The 23,620-nt window shown below is 37.2% G+C and overlaps 1 protein-coding gene across 2 annotated transcripts in view; it reads right to left on the reverse strand.

The window, feature by feature from the left end:
* The window catches only part of RSPO3 (R-spondin 3), a 111,134-nt gene that overhangs the window by 66,819 nt on the left and 20,695 nt on the right, over window positions 1-23,620 (reverse strand). For both annotated transcript variants that reach the window (XM_082474955.1, XM_082474954.1), the window contains exons 2-4: window positions 6,566-6,757; window positions 4,839-4,985; window positions 29-226 (exon numbers count right to left, since the gene is read on the reverse strand). In XM_082474955.1, the coding sequence (XP_082331081.1) occupies window positions 29-226; window positions 4,839-4,985; window positions 6,566-6,757 (537 nt within the window). The remainder of the gene's footprint in view (window positions 1-28; window positions 227-4,838; window positions 4,986-6,565; window positions 6,758-23,620) is intronic.

Here is a 23,620-nt window from a genome sequence, read left to right on the forward strand (position 1 = left end):
CAAGCACATGTTGTTAGTATGATTGTACCTCGTTCTCCCTTCTGACACTTCTTTCTCTGCACTGTACACTTTCTTGTCTCACTGGTGGGGGGACACAGGTTACCCTTTGCTGATGGATGCTGTATTATTTCTCGGACCCGTGTTTCAGTCCCTCTTTTGAAGCCACATGTTTTTCCTTTTTTCGTGCATGGACTCCAAGGACTCCATTCACTGGCCTCACAGTGCACTGAAACAGAACACCAGAAACAGCCTCAGTTCGCTCACACATAGTTTCACAATTGTTAAATAAACAAGAAGGCTTGCTTCCATCAATACTTGCCCAAATTCTGAGCAGAAATCCTGCAGAACAAAGTTGGGCAAGATGACTTAAAGATAAAACAAAGAGAAACTGAAAGCAGGAATAGAATGTTTTCCACTTTTTGGTCCTCATATTATCAGGTAAACTCACTCTTGCATTGGGTTTACTTTTCACTGTAGATTTGATTAACCCAGGCATGAATATAATTATTCACAACTGACCAATGCTTTACAATTTCTAGAGCACTGCTACAATTATTGATTGATCCTGACCATAACTTGATAGGTTAGTCATTATTACATACTCGAGAATTGATTCTCAAAGTTCAGTGTGCAACAGAATCACCTGCAGGGAGGACTTGCTAAAACAAAGAATGCTGGACCTCTCCCCTCCCAGAGTTTCCAATTCAGTTGCCTGGGGTGGGGCCTGGGAATTTGCATTTCTAATGATACACGTGATGCACATTTGCAGGTACTGAGAACACACTTTGCGAACTTCTGTGCTAGAGAATGATTAAGCAAAAAATGAATTCAGGTCCTTGGCCTACAACTCACTGCTTTTTCTACTTCATGTGCCTTTTCTTGAGTACTTCAATATTGTCATTTATTCATGGGTGTAGATCAGGCATAGCAGTATCTATTTTAAGTGAATTCTGGGTCAATTTCATCTGATAAACTGCTTCTAGAATTCACCTGACTGGCTGATTTCTAGGATGAACTGATATACTTTTTCTAAAATTTCTTTTGTAGATTTTTCCCTTTTTCTGTGTGTATCAATCTTTTCAATCTTGACTTTACAAGGTATTATAACAGATTTTTGCACTTCTAATAAAAATAAACACCTGCAAGGTGATATTCTTATATTTATGTTCATAAAATTTCCTGACTTACAACGGAAACGGCTTGCAACAGTAACTCTTTCAGATGATATGACTCTCCACAAAAACAAATTCCCAGTAACCTTGCTGCCTTCTGACTTAAAGAATCCTTATTTTAGAGCAGAGTACTATTTTTCATACAACCTCAAGAAATATAACCTAAATGTTTCAGAAATTTAAAACCATTCACAATACATTTTTTTCACATGCTTTTTCAGTCACTTTCAGGTATCTGAATGCAACACAGAGTTGAATGGAAATGATTAGATAAGTGAATTTAAGTTTCTATGAACTTAAATGAACTTTACTGAACCACTTTCAAAGGAGTCTTCATGTTCAGTTGGTTAAAGAAGAGAGCAACCAAATCACTTAATGATATCATAATCTCTTGCCAGTTAAGGTCATATCTCTGATCCCAATATTAGTCATTAAAAAGTAGGGGAGCTTTGCACGTACAAATAAAAACACCTCCAAGAAAGCAAATGGAAAAATAAAAATCCAAGTTTGTGAGCTGTAACTTTGTCCAGTATTCATTTAATGCCAGAACTACATGGACTAAATTAGAAAAAAATTACGTGATGTGGAAATGACCCAAACTTTGGTGATTTTCATAAGAGCAAAGGTGGTCTAGGCAAATGTACACCTAGACTTAAGAAAAACAGATATAAAAAATTACAACATAGGTAGCTATGAGTCTTTAGTCAGATGATGAATGGTTCTAAAAATGAAATTTTAGTGCCAATCTTAGATTATTCCATTGAAGAAGAAGGAGGAAAAATATTCACAACTAGCGAGTTCAGATATAAAGAGCTCTAATAAGATGGGATAGTTAAAAGGCCTTGAGAGGAGAAGAAATTTTCTTAGCTAAATACTTTCGAATGAACCTTTAATGTTAGCATCCAAAAAATATTTTTGGAAAGAATGGACACTTTGTTGATCATGTAAAGACAACAAATAGGTTGATTTAAGTAGTATTCAGGTCATTAAATGAACAATATAGATCTGGGGCTCTATTTGGTTAAGAGGTAATTAAGAAAAAAACAGAACTGCTCAACAGAAACTGCATTTCTTCTATCTTCTGTATTAAGAACAATCTTAACATTGGAACGTTTAACTGTTCACTAATGAAACAAGTGTCTCAAAAATGTAGTTAGCTCCTTGTCCCTGGAAGTGGTCATGGTGTGGTTGATCATCAGCCTGGAATGCTGTAAAAGGGATTCTTGAATTGGAAGAAAAGTTGAATTGGATATTTCACCAGTAATATTCATTTGTTCTCATTCTTGCTGCCTGACTGCACAGTTCCAGAGAGAACATAGCAAGGCCATGTTCTCTGCTACTCACTGTTTGGAGCTAGATATCTTCCCTCTGTGACTAGTTGAACAGCACCAACTCTCCAAGAAGAGCAATGAGGATGGCAGAATGACAGTGCAGAAAGGAAGCAAATTTCTGGAGCACAAAGTGGAAGAAATACATTCTCCTATAAAATTGGCTTCAGTCGACATTTTTGCTTAATTTGACTTGCAAACCATGAGGAGTGGGTATGTTGTGACATAAATCTTTTACCCTAGCTCTGTATGAAGGTGGTGTTTTCTCTGTTTATGACATGTTCTCTCAATTTAAAATCTGGGTAAGAAACAAGTCATGCAGTATAGATTTTAGCAAAGGGAGAGACACATTCTTCAACCTCTGCCCTGGAGAGCTAGAGTAGAGGTACTAATTATAGCGCTGACGATAACTCACATTGTGTCCTTGGGATCACCATTTCAGCTCTCTGGGTCCTAGTTTTCATATTTGTTAAAGGAACAGCCTTTAATGGTCCTTTGTGATCATCAAGCAAGTCATCATTTTTTGTGAAATTCTGAGGCAAGCCCACGGGCATGGCCCACACAGTGCTTGCAGGCCAGACACCACGTGATGGGAGACATCCCGTATGGAGCAAGCAACAAGAGCCAGCTGGGAACTGAAGCTGTTGATTTGCCTATTCCTATGTCCTAGGTCATTTACACCTATCTGTTCAATGAGCCTGATTCACTAAATGGCTTTTAGATTGCTAACCCCTATTCTAAAATATATAAATTTCTTAAACGTAATTGTGTTAACCAAACAGTCTTTGTCTAAATAGTATTATAAATTACCAGGAAGCCTTAATAGCTAATCCAACAGTGCCAGGTGTTAAATGCTCTCTGATAGGAAAGCATTAACACATTTAAATAAATGACCTTTGAAGGACTGATGCTACACCTTCAACAACTAAGAAAATCTAAACATTCGCCCCTTTCCTGGGTAGAGCAATATCACAAACTTTCCGCAACTTATCCTGAATTTCTGTCCTTGAATATTTTCAGAACTGTTTCCTATTTTCTCCACAGTTTGGAAGTTATCACCTCTAATCATCAGCCCTCAGGACCTACAGAGAGATGAACTTGAAGTGCTTTCTCATGTACCTTTTACCCTATTTCTAAGTTATTTTTCTGTGTTTTTATTGACTAGAGGAAAAAATAAGACTGAACCAAATTGAGCCATGAGCTGTTTCAGGAAAGTTGTTTTCCAGATGCTTCTGAGATTATCTTTAAAATATCATCTATTTGTTTCCTTCTCACAAAAACTTTGTTTAGAAATAAATGTCTCATGTGGACCTGAAATGGTTAAACCACCACTTTAGAGTTATTACTCCAGTACTTAAGATTCTAATGGATCTGTCTGTGGGGAGCCCAGGGGTGTCCTGGAGACTATCTTGTATTGAATCAAGGGGACAATTGTGTGCATTTGCCAACAGCACTACAGCATCAAAAGGTTCTTGCAGCTCTTGCCCAGGGGATTCTGAGATTTAGTATGCTGTTTCCCCATTTGGTTTAGCATCTGCTCCCCAACTGTTCACCAAGCTCGTAGCTGTAGTAGCTGCACACCATTTAAAACAGGGAAAATATAGCCTGACAGTGATCCGTTATTAGACAAACAACTTGTCTGAGGAACCTCCCCTCCAGGAAACTCAGCCTGCAATTAATCAGGCCCTGGGACTGTGTCCTTCTGTCAGTTTAAGTCCAAAATCCTCTCCTTGTCTCTGAATACCTGTGCAAGCAGGGTGTTTCAGCAAAGCAGTGTGAGAGAAAAAAGTGAGATTTTTTTTTTAACCATATCAGATCCAGTTCTCTAAGTCTTTGATCCATCTACCGAGTATTAAAGGGCTGTATCCAGAGAATATGTTTCCTCCTTTTGGAAAATAAGTTTGGTCACTGGTTGGCATTAGATCTAGGTGGAAACTCTTAATATAAGGTGGAAATTTAGTTCAAGATCAAATTTGTGTGTGTGTGTGTGTGTGTGTATATATATATATATATGTAAGTGTGCGTGTATACATATAAATTACTATAAGTAAAACTTCATTAGATAATGATACAGAATAAATCTGTAATGATCACAATAGTCTAAACAGTTATCGATGGTCCCTAAGAAATAACGGTGCACGCACAGGGTGTTAAATTTACTGTGATACGCGATAGTAAGGCCCATTAGGATGGTATCTTTGTAAAGAAGGAGGGAGCGAGCCTCTTAGAGGTGGTCCCTCAGGCTCTTGTGAGACAGGACTTTGAGCAACATTTCCATGGAGACTGACATTATCTCTGGTGTTTCTCATCCCTCCTAAGTCTTAGAGCTCCTCCTCACCAATACTGACGCACTCCATGGTATGGTTATTGGCTTCCAACCCTTCTGGGCAATTGTCAAGGCACTTTCCAAGGTGTAAGTAAAATCCACTTTTACACTTTGTGCAGAAATTTTTGTTGAAACAGGTATCACAGTCAGCTTTGCATTCTGAAAACGAAAAAGGAAAAGAGAAATATGCTTCCATTAGCGTCAGTTAACTATTTATTGTTGGTCCAGTTCTGTATGCTTACAACACAGGCACATGCAACTTATATGTCAAACAAACACTTAGGCTCAAAATTATTTTGCCAAATCAAATTAAAGATTCCTCCATAGTCATTTAGTTGATGTACACCAGTCATTGATTTCAAAATTATTGTATTTATTGCCTTATGAGAAAAATTTTGACAAGAATGCTTATAAGACCAAGCATCTATTTATATTAAATGATAGTGAAAATGTTTCATTAGAACTTGAATGAAATGTACTAGGGTATTGCCTTCATGCTGTTCTTGAGGTCTATTTGTTAATTCAACAAATATTTGATTGCCTACTGTCTGCCAAGCCCTATTCTAGGTACATTGACAGCAGCATACAAAAGAGAGATAAGGCCCATACTTCACAAAGTTTACATTCTAGGAGGGGAGGTACAATAAACAGTAATGATAGTTGATCCTTATATGGTGATTACTGTATGTCATACACTGCTACAAGTATTTTACAATATTGTCATTTAAACCTTACAATAACCCAGTGAGGTAGCCCCTATTATGATTCTCATTTTACAGAGAAGGAAACTGTGATTCAGAAAGGTTAGGTAATTAGCTCAGGACCACAGAGCAGAGTGGTCTTTGAAACTAGGCAGTCTACTTCCAGAGTGATAAGTGCTCTGGAAAAAATAACGACAAAAACAAAAGGTAGGAAAAAGATATAAAAAATGACTGATGAGGGGAAGAGGTTGATTATTTTGGACAAGACGGTCATGGAGTGCCTCTGTGAGACGGTGACATTTGAGCAGAATCTTGAATGAAAGGAGAGAGCCCGCCAAGCAAAGATGTGGGCAAAGAGTTTTCCAAACTGCCAGGACAGTGAGTGTACAACAGTCATTTCAAAAGCCTTGAAGTGGGAAGATCTTGCAAGAAGGCCAGTGAGGTTACTGCAAAGTGGTTGAGGGGCAGTCGTAGGAGCTGAGTATGGAGAGGAAGGCAGGGCCACATGTGATGTATGCTAGAGTAGTGATATTTCCTAATTTACATTTCGAAAGGTTACTGGGTCTACTGTGTGGAGAGTAAACTTTCTGTCCAGATGAGATGTGATCTGAGAGTGTTTCCAACATTTAATTCCAACTGATAAATAAATGTTTCAGTTGCTGTACTGGAATCCTTCTTGAAGCGAAAATAGCTGAATTACTTCTTTCGGTCATTAAATACTTGGATTTTGTGATGGTGGTGGGAACTCAGGTGGCACTGGTGCTTGCGGTACCTTTATACAGGTTCAGTGAATGATAACCACGTTCTCAGTTTTTGTTTTTACGATGAAAAAAACACCTCTCAAAACTGGAGTATTTTTTAATAGTGGTGAAAATCTTCCTGCCCTGAGGGCTAAGTTCAAGTATGGTTTAGCCTAAGTGTCAGGTAAATATTATTATTTACTTAACACTGAATATTACAAATATGGCTAGAGGCCATTTCAAATCTGGAAAGTCCCACAAGGATGAGATAAAAACATAATTTTGTGTAGACACTTACTTGTACACTTATTTATATCTGGATATCGAGTTCCATAATATCCACTTGGACATGAAGAGAGACACACTCCAATCTGCTTCATGCCAATTCTTTCCAGAACAAAAAATAGTTTGGGCTTACATGACAAACATCCATTGTAATCTGAACACGTTGCACAGCCTCCTTGGCAGCCTTGACTGACGTTAGGATGCACTAGGGGGACAAATGTAGAAAGACAAAAATGAAAGTTAAATCATAGATATAGAAGCTCAATGACATTCTCTGGGCAGGATACACGTTTTCTTTTATTAGCTTTCAATTTGGTGGTAATGGGTGAATGAGTTGGGAATTTTTCCATCTTTTCTGTGATCTGGTATTTCCCTTTAATACATACATATATTGTTTTAATTTCAAAGTTCTTAAAATTTGAGCATTTGAGAAATAAGAATATATTGCCTCAAAATATTTATAGATAGTATATACCTAGTGGAAGTATCCTCACTGAACTAGCACCCTGGCAGATTAGAGACGGGTATTTTGTGCTCACTCATTGAAATCAATACATATTAGTTTTGCTTTTCATTTATGTGGTGGATGTCTCTAATGTCTTCAAATAAGGATGACAACGTAGACTGGGGCTTAATCTGAGTAATGACACTAATTTTTAAGATATCTTTTTCAACTCTGGTCTATTTGAGAACACCATTTCACTCTTTGATTCAAAGCAAACTGATTCTGCAACTATGTAGCTATTCAGCACCTCACTCCCTGCCAATGCTTTTCTGAAACATTTTTTCTCACATGAGTTTAATATTTATCAGTTCAAATTGATATAATGGTGAAAATGTGATTTATCTTATCAGTAGTTCCACGTGGATCATATGTAAGTATTTATAATAATATTTACTATAAGTTATGTTTAATATTTGATCTTTTGGGAGAGAAGTCTTATAGTTTTTGTGCCCTCATCTTCAATTTACTTAAGTGAAATATATATTTGGTGAGGACATGACCAGTCCTTTCTAAGGGCTACTACTACACATATCCCTGAGAATCCCAGGGTTTCTAAGAGTCACCAATATGTGTGGTGAGAATATTCATTAGCAAGTCTGAACAAATACAAGCATTTGGAAGATTCATGTTTACTTGAGATCTTCACAACTTTAAACCTTTTTTATGACTATTAACTGGTCATAGACACCTATGTGTGAGCTGATGGAAAATTGCTGACTGAGGTGCATCTCTCATGTAGCTGGTGTTTGGGATGATTTCTTCTCCTAATGTATTCTCTATTCATATACAATATTAATAGCTTTATTGTCCCTTCAGGAATTCAGAAGGGAATAATCCTGACCCTATGAGAAGCAAGGTTGAGGCACAAGAGTGCAAAGGCATCCCCGTGCTTCTCTGACTACTGTTGGTGCAGGGAGGGACCTTGCAATTACTAAGTCTGTCTTCACTGTGATGTCTGATTATTGCTAAGTTCTTTACTGCAAAAACAAATCCCACCAGGCTTAGTTAGAAGGGGTACCTATAAGCCCGATCAGCCTTACCACAGGGGCGCACGGGTTAGCTGCAGAAAGGTCACTTGGTTGGCCAGCATTCTCTGCCTGGAGGAAACCATCCCTGAATCAGCCACAGGAACCACAAGCAGCTCATTCTCATTCCAAGACGTTTTGTAAATAAACTGAGGAAATGTGTGGGGGAAGGGCAGTCGCCTCTTCCTGTACATGCTCCTCTGCGGGGTGGGGCGGACATCTAAAGTGGCACAGGAGGTTTAGACATTACAGGACCTGGGGGACTTGTAAATGAATACTGCCTTCCAAGGAACAGGGTCATTTTTCATGCCAGGAACTCCAGCATTGGAGACTTACAGAAAATGTGTACATATTTTAATCTGGGAAAGACCCTAAAAAAGAAGGGGGTGAGGAGAGCTCCATGTGTTCGGAATCTAATCGACCCATTTCAAAAAGGGAGAGGTGTAGGTCAAAACCTGTAAAACCTTTTCATAAGAATTACTGATGGAAAATAGGACCTCAGTTTGAAAGAAAATCACTCCAAGCTCAGGAAAGTAAGTGACTGAATTTAAATGAAGATGGACTGGATTGACCCACATCAATCTGTCTCATCTCTGAAATGCAATTGCTCAAAGGAACACAATTGTAAGTTTAAGTACCTTGAGACTTTTGTCAATTATAACTTTAAATTGATCAGTTATGAAAATACATATGACTTCCATATTCTGAGCCTCAAAAACTGATATATCTTGAAATAAATTTTATTTAAAAATTTGGGTTTTGAATGTCTGGAAACTTCTGCCAGAGAGACCTCTGTATGGATCCCAGGATTAGTAACAATTTTGCCCCAAATTATGAGATGTACCGAAGTGTTTTGCTTAATTCCCTCTTTAAAACTTTTGCTGATGAACTGTAGCACATTCAACTCACACATGGTACTACAATCACTCTCTTTTCCCCATATTTTGCCTTTTTAGACAAAAGTTTTTGACAAAGCAGAGTTTTGAAAAATTAAAGAAGATATGATTGTCCTAACTCGCAAAGAAAATTTCTGTTTGTTTTTAATCAGGGAATTTTGAATATGGGCAGGTACAAACAATGGCCAACTTTATTTCTTCAGGAAGGGTTAAGTATTATTCTGTGGGAAGTAAGAAAAATTGAGACTATGAAGCTCAGATTCCATGATTCTAGATTCTTTTACAGTTGAGTAGCATGACATTTTGCTTTCTTGAACCCTGTACAAGGATCACTCAAATTATGCAGTTGGTATGACACAACTAGATACAAATTTCCCAAACTTCATCTTAAGGCAAGAGTTTTTACTTTTTATATGGAAACCACAGAAAACTTTGGTCTGGATTGACTGTAACAGCCCTTTCAGTCTTAAAATCTTATAATTCTAAGAGAGAAAATAGAATTCTACTTTTTCATGCTGCTTCTTTTTTCCCCACTCTAGTTATACCTTCATTTTCTATTTCTGAATCACTTTTTTTGCAAACAATGTTTTGTACTACTATTTTATATGAGCATTGGAGGGGTTGGTGGTGGGGAGGTTTCACAGAATATCTAACGTTTGAACTTAATCTTAGAAAATGTGTTGAAGTTATGAGCATGTAAGTGGCCATGATGGGGCTGGAAGCAGGAACACCACAATTACCCCATCAAGGAGACTGGCACGAGTTCCATGCAACTGATGCTTAAGTAGTGGTGAATGGAGGTATGAGGCACATCAAGAAAACTGGAAGCACAGGATAGATCTAGATTATGAAACCCCTTGTGGGCTCTGCCAAAGAAATTATTCTGTAGATTTGGAGGACTTGAATCCGGTGAGTGATACGACCCCATCTGTATCAGAAAGGCAATTTCCCTGGCAGCATGGCAGGCATGGAAGCTAGGAGACTAACGTAAGGATCAAGGTAAAAAGACTGATGAGAGCTTAAAATATAGCAGAGACAGTGCAATGTGGTGAGAGAGGGATGCATGTTCCAAGGATATTTAGGAGGTGGACTCAATCAAATATGCTGACCAACAGAATGTGGACTGAATAAGTAAGAGGATTTGTGTTTTACGTTGTGGCCAGTGAAGAGAAAGGAAAGGGACGGCTGAATAAAAGCCACAGTTGGAGGGCTGTGGCAAGGTACATAGAATAAGAAGGTCTACAAATATAAACGTGGTTTGGGATCACTGATTTTGCAGATTTTGTGAACTGTCCAAAACGTGACGCTTAGTAGATGGAGTTTAATATCGTGATGGTTGCTAGAGATGTACGTGAGAGTCTTTTAATTAGAGAAGAGATCTTGAAGGGGGGAGGTGCCGAAGATGCCAGAAGAAGGAATAGTAGTCCAAATAAGGAAAAGATATATTATCAGCTAATTTTAGTAATTCTCTGTGTTTCTATACCACTTCTGCTTTCAATTTTTACCACTTTTGCATGCATCTCATAGAAGGCTAAATTAACCGTGGAAACTGCTGTTAGTAAGGGTAGAAGCTATCACAATTATTTATTTTGGAACCCCAAACGAGGACTCAAAGAAATGCTGTAAACTGCTGGACAAATAGTGAACTTAGATCAAAGGTTAGAACCTAGATCTTTGATATCTGGTACCAATCTGTTTATATATAAGTAAACTCTAGGTGTGTAACATGGGTAAATATAAAGTGAAAAAATGGGCAGAATTCATGCGAACTTTAAATTGGGACCTTCTGATTACAAATGCTTCAAATACATGGTCAAATTTGGATATCTTTTCCTAAAACTGGGAAAGAGGAAAGTATCTTTTCTTAACTTGTATACGAAAGTTAAATGTGAAGAGTATACCTTAATGCATAACTTAAACCAATTTTCAGTGTCTGAATTGTCGATACTCCCTGTGTAAGCGACTTCAATTTCTCTAGCTGTTAGGCAAGTCTTCCTACTATTTCTCTGTTTGAATCTTGTGATGTGTAACTGATGCAACTGTTCCTAAAGGCTATTGTCATGATAGTTAATTCAACTTTTTTGATAAAATGTGCAGAACATAGAGTTTTAAATGGTACTAGAGCATTTGGAAAATACACAATCTTTGTTATTTTCAATGTTTATGATATACCAAACCAACTGCAGCATTGGAATCTAAGTTCTGTTTCTGTAACAATTTAAGTGTAAACTTCAAGGATTTCCCTTACTTTAATCCCTTTCTACAGCCCAACTGCAAATATTAACACCTACTGTAAATTGCTATGCAGAAGAAATCCATTATTGCATGCTGTCAATTACCTCTGAGAGTCATTTATCTGTGGATAGAGAATTTCCAGAAGTACAAAATTTAACAGACTTTAGGTTTATAATAGGCTCGACTAAGTTCAAAGGAAGTGCTAAACACATGAAGGTAACATTGATTTTATAATTCAGATAATCAAAAGTTAATAAATTAACCAACTTGATAAATTTATTTTTAACCAATGAAACATACAGATTCTCCCTAAAGCATTCTTGTCTTCACAACATTCACTGTCTGCTCTTCTCCATGTAGTGGCCTTAGGAGACAGGTTAGGGAGAAGAGACAGGTGAAATTCTATAATCAAAGTTACTTGTACATCTGTCCTTTCTTCCATGTCCTCTCCTTTTACAAGGATGTTCGCATTGACTGGAAGCTTCTCGAAGGCAGATATATAGTTGGTCTAGAGAATTTCTTCGTAATTTTCCGAATAATTCTCAGCTTCTACACAGGGTAGCTGCTTACTGAATAGGTCCTCATTAGAGTTGTTCTTTTTTTTTTCCCCCTTTGGCCATACAGCATGCCAGCTCTTAATTCCCTGGCTAGGGATCGAACCCACACCCCGTGCAGGGGAAGCACGTTGTCTCAACCACTGGACCGCCAGGGAAGTCCCTTCATTAAAGAGTTTTTGATTATTGAATGGATGAAAGCAATAAATATAAAATATAAGCCATTTATTTGTGTTTTTCAAAAAAATAACGATGTTAAAGCAGTAAATATTTAACAGAAAGTACCTATAATAATTGATTTTAAGTGAACTATGTCTACGAACACATAGTAAAGAAACCAAGTTTAAATCACATACATTTTGAGGATGCTTAATTATGAAATAAATCATTCAAAATAACATAATGAAAGATTTTCTAGGTGCCATTTACTTCAGTTATCCATTCACCTAGTGAAAATGGAGACTTTTTTGTTGCCTAAGTTAGGACAGCACATTTCTATCAGATCTTGGGACTTGTTATAGAATCATTTTTAAGTTTAATGTAATCTTTTGGTCGTGGAAAGAGATGTTTCATGTTTCCTTTGGAATGTTTGGCAATATTCACTTTAAGAAAAATCTAATGTTAAAAACTTGAATAACTTGGCAGTCTCTTTCAAATTCTGTTGAATCAACCCCAGAGAATATTGAGAGTCAATGTTTCTTATTTGTTCATAGGTTAAAGCTTTTAGGGCAGAACTGACAATGGCTAAGATCTCTAGAACCATCTGGGCAACTTGGGAGTATTAGGTATAGACAGCAAAATATCAAAAGCTGCTTAAATAAATATAATCGCTTACTGGTATACAATACTCCTTTACATTCTTAAACAATGATACCTGGATGAACAGAGGTCTATCATAGTCCTCTATTATTATTTTTGACTAATAATTTGTTAAAAGAGCAACATGTTTATATATATACATATATAGATTTTGCTATTTTTGAAGTACTGTGTATCATCTGATGATTTTAATGTCTTCATATACCAATGTTTTAATCATTAAATGAACTAAAATTCACCTACGTTATTTAAATATATAAATGTACGCGCACGTGTGTGTGTGTGTGTGTGTGCGCCCGTATTAGACACTTGACACCCACACATTCTATTTGGTCTTTTGTCAAATCAATAGCAGACATGAACTGACCTGAAGCAGTTAAAATCATTGAGTCTGCCACATCTTTTGTCCCAGTGAACCAACTTCTGATACTCTGAAAGTCTGTGCCCAGACCAATGGGTTCACAAAATTCCTAACAGTCTCAGAGAGGAATGTATTCACCAGCTGCTGAATACAGCCCAGTTAGGGCTCCACCATTATTATGTGGGAAACATACTGTTTTTAATGGAAACTATTTCTTGGAAAACTTGGAAAATCTTTCTTTTTCTCTTACTGAATAATAATTTCCTGAAGGGAGTCTAATATTTATATTCTATAAATACTTTAAAATAAAACCACAGCAATAAAACAGACCTAACATTAAGTAGCAATTAGCTAAACTTTCCACTAAAATCAAGCCAGCTCAAAATATTAAGAACATGGCTAGCAAATGATGGCAGATATAGAATTCCTGAAATCTAAGATACGATGAATATTTGGAACTAGATGCCAAGTTGGTGGACAATGGCTGTGCTTTGTCTATCCACAGGCTATAGCATCAGAACTAGAAGTGAAAGATGAAAGTGGGTTGCATTGTGTGTATATATATATGTATATTATATACATAATATTATATATAGTATATATAATATTATATATAATATATATTTAAGATACATAGATTATATATATATTATACACACACATATATATATACACATATATACGTGTGTACATATATATGTGTATATATATATATAGTGGAGACTAGTATTAAGGTTTTTAACAAAAATATCTGATAACTACTATGTGCCCAACACTACACATGGTGCAGAAAATGTAGGAATGAATAAGACATCTGGTTCCCGACCTCATGACGTTAATCGGCTAATAAGCAAGTAAACAAAAAATTAAATGAATAAAGACTGTGATGAGTGTTGTGCAGGAAATAAACAGGTGGGTAAAGCAGAGAATAACTCTGGGAAGCTATTTTAAATATGCTGGTCAGGAAAGGCCCCTTTAAGAAGTTTACCCTTTAGCTGAGACCTGGAGGGTGAGAAGGATTCAGCCATGAAAACCTGAGGGAGAGCATCCCAGGTGCAAAGACTGTGGGAAGGAACGGGGCATGTTCCTTTGCCAGTGCAAAGACTGTGGGAAGGAACGGGGCATGAGGAACAGCTCAAGGGACACCAATGAGGCTGCAGTGCTGTGACTGGTATGAGATGAGGTTATAAAAGGAGGTTAGAGCCAGATCCTACAGACCCTCTTCGACCAAAGTAAATAGCTGGGATTATTACCGAGTACCTTTAGACTCTGCATTGGTAAGAAGATATCAGAAGGAAAGGAAAGAACACATTTTTGCCTGATTTAGTTATTCATTTTAATTTTTGTTAATTTTATGGGTCATGGAACAGAACCAGCATCTTGTATTCCACGAAAACATGTTTTCCTATTAATTTTTATATTAGAGGATAATGTTCTAACTAGACATAACTTGGGAATTTACATTCAGATTGCAATCTTGGAAGGGACTGTACATTGATCTACCTGTACTTTGCTCTTGGGAACATGTTATTTCTCTTTTGTTACTCCCACCTCCCTCTAGCAGTAATTTTAGTTTGCTTTGGGGTTTTAAATTTTCATTCTCTTGTACTGGAGTGTGTGTGTGGAGGGGGAGGGGGCGTTGGTGGTGGTGAGAAGAAACAGGAAAGTTATGAAATATGTAAGACGTCATAAGAATAAATAAAAAGAGTAAAAAAGTAAAACATTTTGCAATCTTGAATATAATCCTTTTTGTATTTTTCTGAGTTCTTGCCATTAGTGACGCCTACTGACACAGTCTAAATAATTTAGAGCAACAGCATTATAGTTTTCACTTATAACCTTCCTTTTAGAATCCCACTATTATGTTCTTTTTATTCCATTAAATGAATTAAATAACCTAAGGGCTAATTCCAAAGTTGATTCTTCAAAAGTAGTGAAAACCATATTAGTTTTCCTATGAACTACCAGATAGCTATAGTTGATACTACTGCTGAAACTGCAACAAAAAGCATTTGTAGAACCAAAAATAGTGGGGTTTTTTCCTAACTACAAGTAGAAAATCTATCATGAAGTACTCTGCTACGGGTGTAAAATGTAAGGTACTGAATCAGCATCTCCAGCTGTTGCTGATTGGGGGGAAAGCTTCCCCTTCTCCAAGTGGCCATGTTCCCAAGCGGAGGTGAATAGAGGATAAGAAGGCGTGGACAGGGGTAATGGAGACCCAGATTCTGTAGAGAGCCAGGACCTGTTGATGAGTTAGTGGGCGGTAATAACAGCGTTTTTCATGAGACAGATCCAACAGTGTTCATCCAACAGTGGGAATCATTATGTGCTCCGGTCTGGCTGAGAGAGAGCCATTCTTTTTTTTTTTTTTTAAGGAGAGAATTAATTAGAAATCAACATAAACAGAAAATGTGATAGTTTAATGGTAATGAATCTGCATGGGTGTGATTCTGTAACTACTAAGTTCACATTCTTGAACGAAACAAACTTCAGTTTGTGCTAAAAACAAGCTCCACTTTGTTATATTCTGAATAAACCTAAATATTCTCACCACATAACATGCTAAAGTAGCATATCTGATGGCTGAAGTCTTAGCATAAGCAAACAGCAGGCAAGGGACCTGTGATATTTTAACAGGCACAAGATGTGCAAATAGTGGGTATATCATTAAATAAATCCAGCTTTATGTGTGACATCTAAAGTCCTGAGCAAAAAAAAATAAGTGGATTTTTCTCCTGGATTCACAAAATTGCTGACAGAAGAGGAGCTGACATGCACCTTTGTGAGTACGATGCATTTTTGTATTTATGTGCATGATTCACTGTGGTACCCCCTCATTCAGAAATGGGCCTTGCATGTTCCCTAGAGGAGCACAGGAAATGGGCGGTGGAGAACTGGCTTTGGACTCAAACAGAGTTCTGACGTTTACTAACTGAAAAACCAGAAGGTACCTCTTCATCTAGCTATTCATTTAAACAATTAAGTTTTCTAACATCCAGACACTGGGCTAGTTGGTGAACATCCAAAGATGAAAAAAACCAATAATCTGTGTCGAAGAGTTCACAAATAAGAGTCTGATTATTTATTTAGACAATAGTTGCTTAAACTCTTTGAGCCTAAGCTTCCTCATCTGCAACCTGAAAATATCTACTCGATAGACACTGGGGCTATTAAATGAGACCATGTGTAAGCACCTAGCACTCTTACAGGCACTCGTTACAAATCAGTAAGTGTAAGACATTTTGTTTTACTCAAGAAGTACCAAGCACATCCTTGTACTATTTCCACTCTTATTCAAGGTAGCTGGAAGCTTTAGTCAATAACAGCTCCTCAAAAGCCTCCAAGCAAGGAGACAGGAGAGAGGGCAGATGCTGAAGCTTCTTTCTAACACAGATTTGGGGAAACTTGAGGAGCCAAGGATTCACGAACAGTCATAGAGAGGGGCTACATTTTAAGGACTGCAGACACAGCTTTTAATGGGTATCAATGGTGGTCTCAAACAACATTCTGAGCAAGAAGTCCTCTGGGACTCTAGCAACACACTGACGACAAGAAACTGCTTAAACAGACTGAAGGAGGTCAGGCATGCCATGGAAATGGTACCAGAATGGTATAGAGAACGTGAAGGTCTATGCCTGTGGTTCTCAAACTTCACTGTATGTGAAAATGACCTGGAGTACTTGTTAATAATGCAGATGCATAGGTTTTACTCCAAAAGATTTTGATTTGGGAATGAAGAGGTGGGCCTAGGTAGCTGCATTTATAAGAAGCACCCCAGATGAATGTGATGCAGGTGATACAAATACCACACTCTCAGTATCACATCATGGCCATCCTCACAACTAAGTATTTATTCAGTGATTACTGGAAATTCTCTAGTAGGGACTGAGAGACGAAACACGGTCCCTGGCTCAAGAATTCTACAATACAGTTAGTAGAATAGTCTGTTTATATTCTGAGGGCTGTAAATACATAGTTTAGAAATTTACAACAGAAATTAAAAGGTAGGGGCAATAACTGATGGCTGAGGTATCTGAAGACTGTAGAGAACGATTAGGAATAGTTATGGCACTTGAAGGAAGAGAAGAACTTAGACGAATGGAAAGAGAGGGAATGTTATGAACAGGAATGTTTATGTAGGAATATATAAAGAACATTTGGGATAATGGTGAATATAAAACTGTGGAATTTTATGGGACCTTAGATTTCAGATGAGAACACTGACATCCACACAGTTAATTAGCTTCCAGCTGATAGAATCATAAACCTTTGGAACTTTAGAGGGATTTAGTTCAAACAGCTTCCCCAGAACAGTCTATTTAATCATGTTTAGTAAAACAAATCTTATGATATTTGGGGGCAGCCAACATAATTATTTTACTGCATCCCCTCATATTGAACATCTTAAAATATCTCCCACAGTGAACGTTAATCTGTCTTTCAGAAAGTTCTACTACCATAGAGCACACCCAATATGCTTTCTGGTTTCCTTCAGACAGTTTGTCAAACAATGCTTCGTGCTTTGGATGAAAAGATGGATAAGACCTAGGAGTTCCAAGTATGGCTAGAGACTATAAACAAGGTCAAGCCAGCGTGGTAAACACTGTGTACAAGGCCAGGGAGAAAGGAAACAACTAACCACCTGGAAACACCTACTTGGGAGACCTGACATTTGAGCTGGATATTGAGAAATAAGGAGAAACTGGGTGGGGATTTGAATTTAATCTTACACGTAATTTGGATGAACTGTTTATGGACAAATCAGTGACATGATCTAATTTGGTTCTAAGTAAATCCTCTATGATGGTGGAGAAAAGAATCACTGGGAAGGAGAGACTAAAAGTTGAGAGAGTCAATAGGATGTTGTGTTCTGTACCTGGCATTGCTGTTAGCTGACTTAGAATAGTATTAATGGAATGCAAAAAGAGAGCATGGATTTTTAAGTTATTTTCAAAGAAGACTGGACAGAATTGACAGGATTTGACAATCAATTTTCAATGGGAAAATGAAAGAGTAATAAATGTTGAGTTGGGGGTTTCTAATTTGGGAGACCAGGCATAAAATGATGTGGTTAACTGAGATAAAGGAATTCAGATATCAAACTAGAAGGATAGGTGATTGAGGGAGGGAGAAAAGCAGGTGAAAATGATTGTTTTATTCTGAGGTCCTGGGGCCTGGACTTGTCTTATCTCCCTTCTGTATCCCAGACACATAGCCCAGGACAAGGCACATTAACAGGTTCATAATGCATCATAAAGAATAAAACCCTAAACCCCTTCATTGTATTAAAAAAAACCCAAATCCCCCCAAAAACAAAAGCTGAGGCTTATGGAGTTTTGGTGCCTTGACAAGGATCACCTAGCATTAGTGGCACTTTTCAGGGTTTTTTTTTTTTTTTTTTTTTTGGTTTGACTGGAATGTGAAATTTATGGAGAGGATTAGAGGGGAGAGAAAGTTAAGACTAAACATAAGGAGCATGAATAGCGGGCCAAGGAGTTGGCTGTGCCGGTAACAAGGAAACGTCATGGTTTTGAAAGGTGATGGGACTTTAGGAAAAGTTGTTCATGCGTAATAGGAGTTCAGAAAACAAAGTTGGGGGGAATGCTTGCAACCCGGCAGTTCAATCATTACACCTGAGTGTGCACGCATTTACGTATGGAATCTAAGAGTTCTCCAAAACCAAAGAGAACTAAAATGCTGAAGCTAAGCGTGATTTCTTACAGCATCAATATCCCATTACATTTCCAGTGTTTAAGATCATTCCCTGATGTTCATTTCCTCGTGATTAGTCATTGTGGAGACAGGTCCTGGAAAGTTAGTCATGAATCTTGCCCAGAGTAGGAGCAGAGACACCTGACTGTTATTCCTCTGATTTTCCATCTTCCTCACTGGATGAAATAAATGTTCCTGTGGTCCATGATAATGATCACTCTACATTGAGACTATACAGCCAAATCTTTAGTAACAAAAAGAGATCCAACTTGGTTCATCTTCCATCATACCCTCTATAGGCATGTTACTTTGGATACTGTATCACCAGAATATTAATCAGGGAGCAAATTTCAAGATCCTAATTCATTACTCGATATATAACAAAAATAAATGATTATAGTGAAATAGCAAAATGGGAAAATTGTTTTCCTTAATATTTTATAAAATAATGTATCACTATGAATCTTTATTTTTAATTTATTTTAGCTTATAAGGACTATCAGGGAGCCATGGGCTTAGAATTTTATTCTTAGATTTAAAAGCATTTCTGTTCTGTCTTTAAAATAGCTTATTTGGTACCCTTTCCCCTTGGAATTTCCCCCACCCCACCTTCCAGGATGAGTTCACACATGGGTATTTAAATGGGAAAGAACCTTAAAGAGCCACCAATTCACCTTGTCAGCCAATAAGAATCATCTCATCCATAACAAAGATTTCCCCTAATTTACATGCCTTTATTGTCAAACTCAAAGAAATTAAACTAATAGTAGGAACTTCACAGGAGATGAATGGGGATTCTGGTAATGCAGGAATGGCCATGAACTTGTAAGACAAATATGCATACAAATATGCATGTGTTTATAAGCTGTACAAAATTATATTGATATGTTATTGTTAATAATGGGCATAATGGTACTTTACCATCTCAGGGCCAGATCTGAACCTAACCATTCCCAGGAATAGAATAAGAATATATTTGATGAGGAAACTGACAACTGTATTTGATGAGAGTATGTATAATTGGTTTGTTTTTTAAAAATTGTGCCCTATTGTGAGTCTTGTTAGACTAGGACAACAGGTTATAGAAACTTTTTAATGTTTAGATCTCATGGAGTAAGAAAATGAAGAGATTGTGAAATAAATATCCAGTGAACAAATAATTCTCTTTGAAACGACCGTTAATTAAACAAATAAGAAATCAGATTGCCAGAAGATCCACAGAGCACTTCTCTGGAACGTCAGTCCTTGGAACCATCTGCCATGTGGTGTCTGGTGTTACAGAATGGCCACAGGAGTTGTTTCTACTCTTGGCTCCACTGCAAAGTGACTTCAGTCAAGTAATTCACTTCTCTGCCTCTCTTTTTCCTCCTCAGTTACGTGAGAATTATGCTGCATGCATTATTCCCTGCAATCTTCCTAGCTATTAAAACATGCTGTAGGACTTCCCTGGTGGCGCAGTGGTTAAGAATCTGCCTGCCAGTGCAGGGGACACGGGTTCGATCCCTGGTTTGGGAAGATCTCACATGCCGCGGAGCAACTAAGCCTGTGTGCCACAACTACTGAGCCCTCGTGCTACAACTACTGAAGGCCACGCGCCTAGAGCTCATGCTCCGCAACGAGAGAAGCCACTGCAATGAGAAGCCCGTGCACTGCAACAAAGAGTAGCCCCCGCTCGCCGTAACTGGAGAAAGCCCGCGCACAGCAATGAAGACCCAACGCAGCCAAAAACAAATAAATAAATAAATTTATAAAAAAATAAAATAAAATAAAACATGTTGTACACCTAATCCACATGGCTCTTTCTCTAGTATTTTCTATTTCAGTAAATGGCACCATTCATTGGCTAAAGCCAGAGAGCCGGGTGCCCTCCCCACCCTCATCAATCACCCTTTCCTATGAACAGAGCTCACATCTTTCATTTCCTACCCCCACTTCTGCTCCCATTGAGCAATTACAGTGAACTTTTAAGAACAGTAGTTGTGATCTTATCAGGCCCCTGCTTTAACAACTGTTTAAAGGCTTCTCATTATACTTCCCAACTAACCACTTCTGTCAATTAGCCCAGTTTACTCTCTTGCCTAAGGAGGCATCAGTAGTTCTGTCTCAGTAGCAGAAAGAGAATTTCCCTCATTTAAACCTCCTTTGGCCTTCTCCGTTAATGGGCTTAATGAAAAGCAGAGTGTAATGGGGAAAGCTGTGCTTTAGGCCATAAGATCTGGGTATACACTTAATTCTACCCTTTCTGACTATGTCATTTTGATCCGTTTCCTAATTAGTTTAAGCCTCAGTTTCTTCATTTCTAAAATAGTTAACTATATATCACGAGATTGGTGTGAAGACTACATGAGATAACATATATAAAAACACCTGATAGTCACCTCTCCTTATGCAAAATCCTTCACAAGTTAGTAATAACATACAGAAAAGAGCTGGATCATATTATTTTCAAGGCTCTGAATTCTGGCAACTGACATTTAAAGCTTTCAATTGATGTTAGGAAAGATCACATAAGAAATCCAAATAACTTGTTGACATGCATTTGCCAAACTGGTGCTTTAAGTAGATCGGATTGTATGTTCCATGTAGTGGTCAAGGGTTACCATAAAAGGTTTGAAAAATGCCTCTGAGAGATGGACAAAAATGCACTAATGTTTAAACATACAATATTTTAATGTTTGTTTGATAAAAGTAATTCCAGTTAATGAACTAGTGTGAAAGTTCAACTATAGAAATTATTCAGTGCCAAAAAAGGAAATTCGCTCAGCTAAACCACGCCGCTCCATTACAAGCTTTACCTAACAATGCCAACCACGTTTATAGTTTGCATAGCAAACTTCCTATGATTGTCACAAACGTCATGCTAAGCCATGACTCCTATTCATCGGTCATAAATTTTCAAGCAAGAAAATACTGGGAGGCCCAATAAATTCCAGTGTTTTCAGTTGATCTTTCCTCTACCTTCCTGCGTCTTCCCCACATGATGTCTAGTATCCTTGTTTTCCAGAGAAAAATCTGGGTGTTCATTAAGCTTATTTGTGAACAATCTGATTTCCAGTTCTATTTAAACAAGACTTAAAAAGAAAAGTTATACAGCTTAGAAAGAGTGCCTAACAGTTTTCACTTATCTTAGGCCAAATACTGTTTAATTCTGGTTTCATGGTTTGTTTGTTTTTTTCCTTAACGACTGTGACATGCTACAAATCACGTGTGTTTTGTTCACTTTTGTAATCTCCGCACATACTAAATGTCCAATAAATAGCTGTTGAATGAATGAATGAATTTATGTTATTTTAGGCTAAGTTTAATTTCAATTTTCCCTGTACTTTCCCCCCCAACAGAACTTCTTTTTCATTTGTTAGCTTTTTAAAAATATGATCTAAAAAACTCCATGAAAGTATAAAGAAAATCTCATGCTTTTGAATTCAAGCTCTAACTCCACATTCTTGAAGTTTTGACAGATAGTTGTCTAAGGATAGAGCATGCTACAAGAAGGAAAGGGAAAGCTCTTTGATCTTACTGTTGCAGGGACTTCAAGATCAGTCTCTTGCTTTCAAATAAATGAAAGATTAAGAGTCAGATTTTATAGTGGATGCAACTGAATCACAGACTAAATGACTTGTCTAAATTATACAGCAGAGTGTTAATTAGAAATCAACCCACCTACCCTCTAATGTGGCATTTCTCTAGCTATAGTCCAAACTCAAAAAGATCAAGATTGTAAAAAGGCAACGAGAAAGATGTTATTCTCCCACAATGAAGTTTATGAAGTTTCCATGTCATCTCCCTTAAATCTCTTTTTATTTTCTTTGCAAAATCATCAACAAATATAGGATCCAAGTGGGATCCAACTGGAGACTCAGCAGTGAATGGTTGTCACTATAAGTTAGAAGCAAAACAAGGAGGAATAAAATCCCATTGTAGATATTTTAACAACATTATTTATATAGCATCTTTTCTCTAAAATGCTTTTCAGCAGAAAAAAGATTCTATGTAAAGTAAAAAGAAAAATCTTACTCCTGTAAAGAAGAAAAAACTACATATACTAATGAGAAATCTTAGATTGTGACTTATCAATAAAGAAACTGAATTAAAATTCTTGGCTTTTTATATTTTAGTGTAGGCCTTAAATCATCAAGCGAAGGAGGAAATAATAAGTAGTGTAAAGGATGTATACCTTTTCTAGTCAAGTATCACAGTAATCATCAATACAGTAGAATTAATTTGAAATTCAGTCAATGAAGCCTCCGATGTTTTAAATGACTTAGCTGTGTAATCCCCTAGTATATAAAACACTTGAAAATGCCATGCAAACAGTAACGTGCAGAAGTGGAACACTGATGCGCTTCCACCCCTTGAGGCTAGGTTACCACCCTGTTTTAACAAGTGATATTTGATACAAGTATTAGAGCTTAGCTATTATCCCTTTTAATAGTTCTTGAATAACAACACAGAAACCAGAACATACATCAGATAGGATCTCAGATGTATTACTTCATTTTGTTGGGAATATGGAGAAATAGCTAAGAACTACACTGAACTGACAGGGTGATAGAAAAATCTGTAACTGCCCCTCACTTTTTATTAAACACTAGTAGCCAATTTTTACTATTTTCAATTTAGTTTAACTCATTTCCCCTACATTCTGTGCACATTAAAACATGTCATCTCTCTGGTGATAACGTATAATATTTTTCAGTTCAGGTTACACAGAGTTCAATGTACTTCCTATCTGGATTCTTTTTTCCCTTAGTCTTTTCTTCAGTGTACAATATTGGAATCTGTGCATCAGATAGCATAAGGCCTGTTGTTGCAAACATTAATAAGATATATCTTTTGGGAACAGTTACTTACACTTTGTTTCATCTCTAATGGAAAGGATTTCTCTAAATATTTACACCAGAACAGTTGTCAGAATGAATCCTGCAAAACTGCTGGCATACTCCCAGGAGCAGGGGCTG

Source organism: Balaenoptera physalus, assembly GCF_965194825.1.
Source record: "Balaenoptera physalus genome assembly, chromosome: 9".
Lineage (NCBI taxonomy): Eukaryota > Metazoa > Chordata > Mammalia > Artiodactyla > Balaenopteridae > Balaenoptera > Balaenoptera physalus.